Source organism: Cetorhinus maximus, unplaced genomic scaffold (genome assembly GCF_964194155.1).
Source record: "Cetorhinus maximus unplaced genomic scaffold, sCetMax3.hap1.1 HAP1_SCAFFOLD_2038, whole genome shotgun sequence".
Classification (NCBI taxonomy): Eukaryota; Metazoa; Chordata; class Chondrichthyes; order Lamniformes; family Cetorhinidae; genus Cetorhinus; species Cetorhinus maximus.
The window spans coordinates 50,638-58,507 of record NW_027597978.1 but is presented as its reverse complement, the minus strand read 5'-3'; the positions used below and the strand labels follow the sequence as shown (position 1 = coordinate 58,507).

Sequence of the window (7,870 nt, the reverse complement as noted above, 5' to 3'; positions counted from 1 at the left end):
ATGGAGATTAGTTTGGGAATTAGTTAAAAGTTATGATAGTAGTAATTTGTAGCCACGTGTATGTATATTTTAACCTGTGTAAATTAATAAAATGTTTCATTTAGTTTAATGTAAAACCCTGAGAACTGGTGGTCTGATTCCCGAATTTAGAGTTGCATCTCAAACGTAACACTTAAAAATAATATTTTATGACAGTTGTTTAAAGTTTCCCTCTGGGATTTATAAATAACTCCGCTTTACCAACTGCATTGGTCAATAACAGCCAGGATGGTGAATGGCTTAATTGGGTGGGGGGGGGGGGGGGGAACTTCCAGGAGGTGGTGTTCCCATGTGTCTGCTGCCCTTGTCCTTCTAGGTGGCAGTGGTCGTGGGTTTGGAAGGTGCTGTCGAAGGAGCCTTGGTGAGTTCCTGCAGTGCATCTTGTAGATGGCGCACATGCTGCTGCTACTGTGCGTCGGTGGTGGAGGGAGTGAATGTTTGTGGATGGGTTGCCGATCAAGCGGGGCTGCTTTGTCCTGGACGGTGTCAATGATGACAGAGATGACATGAACTTGGGTCCATGGGGAGGAACAGGTCAGGGTAGGTCAAGCGAAACTATTGCAGCTGCCTGAGGGACTCATGGGAGCTGGGGTGGGGGGGGGGGGGGGGGGGTGGGTGGGATTGGTCTTAAAGTCCGAGCCACACCTTTCAGGAGTGAAACGAGGGAACCCGTCCGGGGAGCTGGGAATTTGGAACTCTCTCCTGCAAACAGCACTGCACGCTGAATAAACGGCCAATTTTAAACCTGGGATTGCTAGAGTCCTATTCACAAGAGATGTGAAGGAGTGTTAGGGAGCTCAGAAGCGGCGAGTAACATTCACACCGCACAGGTGTCAGGCATTGACCATCTCCAACAGGAGAGAGTCCAACAACCGCCCCTTGACATTCAATCGCATTACCATCACTGAATCCCCCCACTATCAACATCCTGGGAACATTTGAGGACTCTGGGTTTATACTCGATGGAGTTTAGAAGGATGAGGGGGGATCTAATTGAAACTTACAGAATACTGAAAGGCCTGGATAGAGTGGACGTGGGGAAGATGTTCCCATTAGTAGGAGAGACTAGGACCCGAGGGCACAGCCTCAGAGTAAAGGGAAGACCTTTTAGAACAGAGCTGAGGAGAAACTTCTTTAGCCAGAGAGTGGTGAATCTATGGAATTCATTGCCACAGAAGGCTGTGGAGGCCAGGTCATTGAGTGTTTTTAAGACCGAGATAGATAGGTTCTTGATTGGTAAGGGGATCAAAGGTTATGGGGAGAAGGTGGGAGAATGGGGTTGAGAAACTTATCAGCCATGATTGAATGGCGGAGCAGACGCGATGGGCCGAATGGCCTCATTTCTGTTCCTATGTCTTATGGGGGTTACCATTGACCAGAAACTGAGCTGGTTGAGCCTTGGTAAGTTGCTGCATTGTACCTTGTGGATGCTGCCACTGTGCGTCGGAGGCGGAGGGAGCGGATGTTTGTGGAGGGGGTGCCGATCAAACGGGGGCTGCCTCCACAAAAGAGAGCGTTTTACGGACACAGGGGGAGGCCTCATCGAAAGGGGGACCAGTCCGGCAAGCGGCGCCTTGTCCGGCAAGCCGGGAGCCGGCTGCATCGGCTCTCCGGCAAGGAAGGAGGGAGGGAGGGAGGGAGGAGAGCAGATGCCAGCCTCGAGAAGCACCCTGCCCCCTCCTCCAGGGCAACTCTTGACCAAAGCCTCCAGGGACCGGCGTGCTCCGGCTGCCCAATCTTGGCAGCCGGCGTCCTCGGTGGGAGGGGTGGTCTCTGAGGACCGGTTGGTGGGGGGGGGGGGGGGGGGGGTCTGGCTAAACCCCCCCATCCCTGCCCTGCCTCGTAGCCAGCTCCCTCACGATGGCGAGGGTCTTCTTGGGGATGAGCCTGCGCTTCTAACTTCCTTGTTTTATCCCCTCGGGCCGTGTGTCCAGGTAGAGAACTCTGGTTTAGGGCAACACCCCCCAACCTACCAACATAGCCGGGCGGTGGTTAACTTATCTGGGAACGTTGGAAAAATGCCAGTTACATTACTTCCTGTACTGGAACTTGGATTATTTTCACCCTCTTTTTGAACGCTCTGATCCAATCTCTCTCTCACTTTCTCGCTGAACCCTCAACCCCCTTTTATTGGATTTTCATCCCACAGCTACAGGTTCTGCTCCTCTGGCGTTGGGCTGCTTCGCTCAGCATTGTGCCTATCCTCCCCACAGCCTTTCTCCTTACCCTCATGGCTAGGCTGGCATCTCCCATGCCAGTCGTGCACTCCTCACCCCCGCTCCTCCTCTCCACCACAAGACCCTATGCTGTAATCCCCCCACCACCCCTCCCATCAGATGAGTCAAGGGCAATCCAAATTATATATAGGTTCTGACGCCAAAGATAAATCAACTTTTGGTTTATTGAACAGACAAAAAGTACAAGCAATCTATAATGTCTATATACTTACAAATAGGATAGCCATTGGAGTATGTGAACTTTCAAGCTCCAGTGAGCACTGAATACAAAAGAACAACCGAAAACAGTTCAGGTTGACGCAGTGTGTTTGAAAACCATGTCAGCTGACTTGGCGGGCGTGTCAATTTGGATATCGCCACGCCATCCTCACCTGACGGGCCCACTGCTCCAAGATGCAAACGTCCTCATCGCCGGAATGTAAAGAACTTCACCTCTTCGTCGTCAGGAGGCGCTCAGAAACTTGCACAATCGTCGTGAGCATTCACTCTTCCCCTCCCGGGATAGTACGAACATAAACCAGACACGCCTTCTCCAGCCTCGGTCCTTATTCTCCACACACACACACCGTTTGATCCTTGCACTCAAACCGAGGGCCACTCCCACCCCCACCCAAGTGTTTTGCCTAATCTAAACCATGAGTTATCCTGCATCACAAACACATTCATAACATTAGTACTGACATCTGTATCGATCGGTCCATTATTTCTCCTTTCACACTGGGTGTTCAGAGCCTTCCCTCTAATGATGGCCCACGTTAGCTACCTCAGCTACTTCCCTACGTTGCCTCCACTACTGGAGCTAACTATCCCTTTAGCTATGCCCCAAGCTGTTAACCTACAGTATTATACACTACCCTAAGGGCCTCTGTTCCTCCTGAACGCTTTCACTCCTTTTCATTGAGAGATATTGAGGAGCGGGACAAAGCCGCTTTCTTCTTCCTGTATCCACAACGTTAAACCGCAGCCCAGTTTACAGGGGGAGGGTCATTGTCATTAACCCTCAGGGAAGCAAAGCTCAGCCTCAAAGCGCAGCAACAGGTCGTGTGGAAATCTGCAGCCTTTCCACCTCCTCTTCTCCCCCCCTGCTCCACGCCCATCCATCCCTCCGAGACCCGACCAGGGCTCACTGGGGGACGCTTCCCTATCTGGGGCTGAACCTTCTCTCTGCTCTTCCTCCTCTCAGCTCAGCTCCCTCTTGGGGCAGGGGGGTGGGGGTCCGAGGGGGCTCAAATGGTTCCCAGCGCTCGGGGGGGTGCAGGTCACTGGCTAGCGTTGGTTTAGGGATCCCGGTGGATCTGGTGCTCTATCGGACTTGTTGGGCGCTGCTCTGCGTTGCTCACACACACAAACACACACGTTGGATGCCCAGCCTCTTTGGGGGTCTCCTCTCAACCCACCCCTCCCTCCCCTCCCCTCAGTGCCAGGGCTCTGCACCCCTCCTTCCCCTGCGGACAACACCCGGTTCCTGGTCTCCGCTCCATCCCATCCACCTCTGTCCTGTCCAGTTGGGGACATATTGGTCATTTTACACCCGCCTCCCGGGATTTCACGGGGACAGTGACCCACCCCCTGCCCACCCTTCTCCCCCCTGCCCTCTCAGTTTGGCATCGCTGGCAGTTCACGTTAATGTGTATTCGGATTTGGGATTCCGGGTGTCTGAGGTCCAGGAGAGACACGGCCCTGGTTCCAATCGGGAGCTCCAGGAGCGACCCATCCAAACTTTTCCAACCCCCCCCCACCCGGCCCGGCCCACCGAGTGTGTAAGATGCAGCCATCCGCTGATCCTTGTGTGAATCCCGGTGGCCTCACGCAGCCTTTCCTGTGGAACTGGTCTTCGAAGCCTTCTGGAAAGTCCACACGGTTTGAAGGGCTGAGCCCCCCCCCCCCCCCCCCGCCATACACACAGAGTCCACTCCAGAGGCCGCTCCCCGCCCAGGAAACAAAGTCAGCAGCGTCCAGCAACTTGTATTTCTCACTGTGCCTGCGTCGGAGAGAAACCACTGAGGGAAAAGGCGGCCAGAGAGCCCGGGGCCTGGGGGGAGAGAGAGAGGAGGGGGGGGGGCAGGGACCCGGGCTGCACAGCAGGAAGGGGCTGCCGATGGCTGACTGCTCTCTGTTTGTATTGAATGCTCCGCTTGGGCCTCCTCCCGCTCTCCTGAGCCACATTCCTCTCCATTCCCCTCTCCCTCCCCTCAGCTTCCCCCGGGAAATGCATCAGCCATTCCAGCTGAGACATGTACATTTATCCCGGGGTCACCCTGTGGAGCTGCCTTTCCCACATAAACTCCCCAACCCCAGCCTGTTTCCCCCCGCAAAGCCCGTGTGTTAACATCAGCCCCGCCCCCACACTCCCACCCTGGCGCCGAGTAACCTGCCCTGTCCCCGCGCAGCCCCTTCCGGCTCCACTTCCCTCTCCCGGATGCGCGCTCTCTCTCTCTCTCTTTTTGTTTCTCGCACACGCGCGCACTCTCTCGCGCGCACGCGCTCTCTCTCTCTTGCTCACGTGCTCCCTCTCTCGCGCTCTCTCTCTTGCACACGTGCTCCCTCTCTCGCGCTCTCTCTCTCTTGCACACGTGCTCCCTCTCTCGCGCTCTCTCTCTCTTGCACACGTGCTCCCTCTCTCGCGCTCTCTCTCTCTTGCTCACGTGCTCCCTCTCTCGCGCTCTCTCTCTTGCACACGTGCTCCCTCTCTCGCGCTCTCTCTCTCTTGCACACGTGCTCCCTCTCTCGCGCTCTCTCTCTCTTGCACACGTGCTCCCTCTCTCACGCTCTCTCTCTCGCGCGCGCTCTCTCTCTTGCTCTCGCGCTCTCTCTCTCGCGCGCGCTCTCTCTCTCTTGCTCACGTGCTCCCTCTCTCGCGCTCTCTCTCTCGCGCGTGCTCTCTCTCGCGCGCGCTCTCTCTCGCGCGCGCTCTCTCTCTCTTGCACACGTGCTCTCTCGCGCTCTCTCTCTCGCGCTCTCTCTCTCGCGCGCGCTCTCTCTCTCTTGCACACGTGCTCTCTCGCGTTCTCTCTCTCGCGCGCGCTCTCTCTCTCTTGCACACGTGCTCTCTCGCGTTCTCTCTCTCGCGCGCGCTCTCTCTCTCTTGCACACGTGCTCTCTCGCGCTCTCTCTCTCACGCGCGCTCTCTCTCTCTTGCTCACGTGCTCCCTCTCTCGCACTCTCTCTCGCGCGCGCTCTCTCTCTCTTGCACACGTGCTCTCTCTCGCGCTCTCTCTCTCTCTCTCTCTCTCGCACTCTCTCTCTCTCTCCCCCCGTGTGAACCCGCTGGTGTGCAGTGAGGTGGGAGGAATGCCTGACCCTCTTTCCGCAGGAACTGCAGCTGACCGGCCTCTCCTCATTGTGAATTTGCTGGTTTTTTTAGCAGGTTGGCGGACACAGTGAATCCCTTCCCACCAACGCCCGTGCGTTAACATCCCACCCACCGCCACACTGGCGACGAGCACCCTGCCCTGTCCCTGCGTAGCCTTTCCTGCTCTACTTCCCTCTTGTGGATCCAGCTCTCTCTCTCTCTCTCGGGCTCGCCCTCACTCCCCGCCTGCTTGCCCTGCAGGGGCAGGCTCTACGCCTCACCCTCCTAGTGTTCCGCTTCCTACAGGCCACCTTCTCTCTCCGAGACACGGCAGAAATACAACTTGCTGGGTCCTGCGAGAACAAAACTTGCCCGGACAGGCGATTCCCTCAGGCAGCCGGTCACTCTCCGCTGGACGCTCGAGAAGCCGCGGCCTTACACCTGGAACTGAAGGAAGACCACAGGCTCGGCGGCCGGTGCCGCCTGGTTGCTGGAGGCGCACTGGTGGGTCAGCAGGTCGGGCCACTGGGTGAAGTCCTTGCCGCACATGGAGCAGATGAAGGGCCGCTCGCCGGCGTGGAGGCGCTGGTGCCGCAGCAGGTGGGAGGACTGGGTGAACTCCTTGCCGCACGTAGAGCAGCTGAAGGGCCGCTCGCCGGTGTGCACCCGCTGGTGGGTCAGCAGGTGGGAGAGCTGCCGGAACCGCTTGCCGCACAGGGTGCAGCCACAGGGCCGCTCATCGGTGTGGATGCGCTGGTGCTTCATCAGCTCCTCCGCGCCCTTGAACGTCTTGCCGCACTCGGTGCACTTGAAGGGCCGGGCGTCGGTGTGGACCCGCCGGTGGGTCACCAGGTGGGAGGAGCGGGTGAAGCCCTTGCCGCAGACCGAGCAGGTGAAGGGCCGCTCGCCGGTGTGGATGCGCTGGTGGGTCAGCAGGTGGGAGGAGCGGGTGAAGCCCTTGCCGCACATGGAGCAGGTGAAGGGCCGCTCGCCGGTGTGGATGCGCTGGTGGGTCAGCAGGCTGGAGGCCTGGGTGAACTCCTTGCCGCACAGGGTGCAGTTGAAGGGCCGCTCGCCGGTGTGGGTGCGCTGGTGGATCTGCAGGTTGGACGAGCCGGTGAAGCCCTTGCCGCAGACCGAGCAGGTGAAGGGCCGCTCGCCGGAGTGGATGCGCTGGTGGGTCAGCAGGTTGGAGGTCTGGGTGAAGCGCTTGCCGCACACGGAGCAGCTGAAGGGACGCTCTCCCGTGTGGCTGCGCCAGTGGGTCTCCAGCTTGGAGGGGTAGCTGAAGCCCTTGCCGCAGACGCCGCACTTGTAGGGCTGCTCGCCCGTGTCGTTGCATTTGTGCATCATGAGGCTGTCCGAGCCGCTGAAGGTCCGGTCACAGATGGAGCACGTGTAGGGTTTCTCGTGGCTGTGGATGTTACAGTGGTTCCTCAGGCTGTGCAGCTGGTTAAAGCTCTTGCCGCAGTCGGAGCACTGGAAGACCCGGCCCCGGGTGTGAGTGTCTCGGTGCTTCTCCATCCACACCAAAGTCTTGAATCGCTTCCCACAGACGGAGCAGACAAACCCCTCTCCTGCCTTCAATGGGCGCCGGTACTCTGGTCCTCCGGGAACGGAGGACTTGGTCACTTCCGGGCGTGAGGCTCGGACTGAGTTCCCCTTCTCCGTGTCCTCCCCGTCTATGTCCCTGTAAAAGGAGTGTATAAGGGTCAGCTCACAGTACAAACTCGCTGTTTGCTTCCCACTAATGGTCGGCTCACTCGCTATGCTACAAACTAAAATAACCTCTGCTAAAAAACACATTCAAAACTACATGGCCAGATTTACTCCTTCACTCCCCTGAAGGTGCTGAATCTGAGTTCGGTTCTACACTCACTGGTTCATCTCTCTCTCCCTGAAGGTGCTCATTCTGACTGGGTTCAGTTCCACACTCACTGGTTCCTCTCTCTCTCTCTCCCTGAAGGTGCTTACTCTGACTGGGTTCAGTTCCAGACTCATTGGTTCCTCTCTCTCTCCCTGAAGGTGCTGACTCTGACTGGGTTCAGTTCTACGCTCACAGGTTCCTCTCATTCTCTCTGAAGGCGCTGAATCTGACTGGGTTCAGTTGCACACTCACTGGTCCCTCTCTCTCTCTCCCTGAAGGTGCTGACTCTGACTGGGATCAGTTCCACACTCACTGGTTCCTCTCTCTCTCTCCCTGAAGGTGCTGAATCTGACTGGGTTCAGTTGCACACTCACTGGTCCCTCTCTCTCTCTCTCTGAAGGTGCTGACTCTGACTGGGTTCAGTTCCACACTCAC

The 7,870-nt window shown here is 57.3% G+C and overlaps 1 protein-coding gene across 1 annotated transcript; it reads right to left on the bottom strand.

Annotated features, from left to right (window-relative positions):
* Positions 1-4,732: 4,732 nt before the first annotated feature.
* On the bottom strand, positions 4,733-7,374 carry LOC144676874 (uncharacterized). The gene has a single exon (XM_078537189.1). It carries the CDS (start codon positions 7,372-7,374, stop codon positions 6,004-6,006), a length of 1,371 nt encoding a protein of 456 aa, XP_078393315.1. The 3' UTR covers positions 4,733-6,003.
* Between the last annotated feature and the right edge of the window lie 496 nt (positions 7,375-7,870).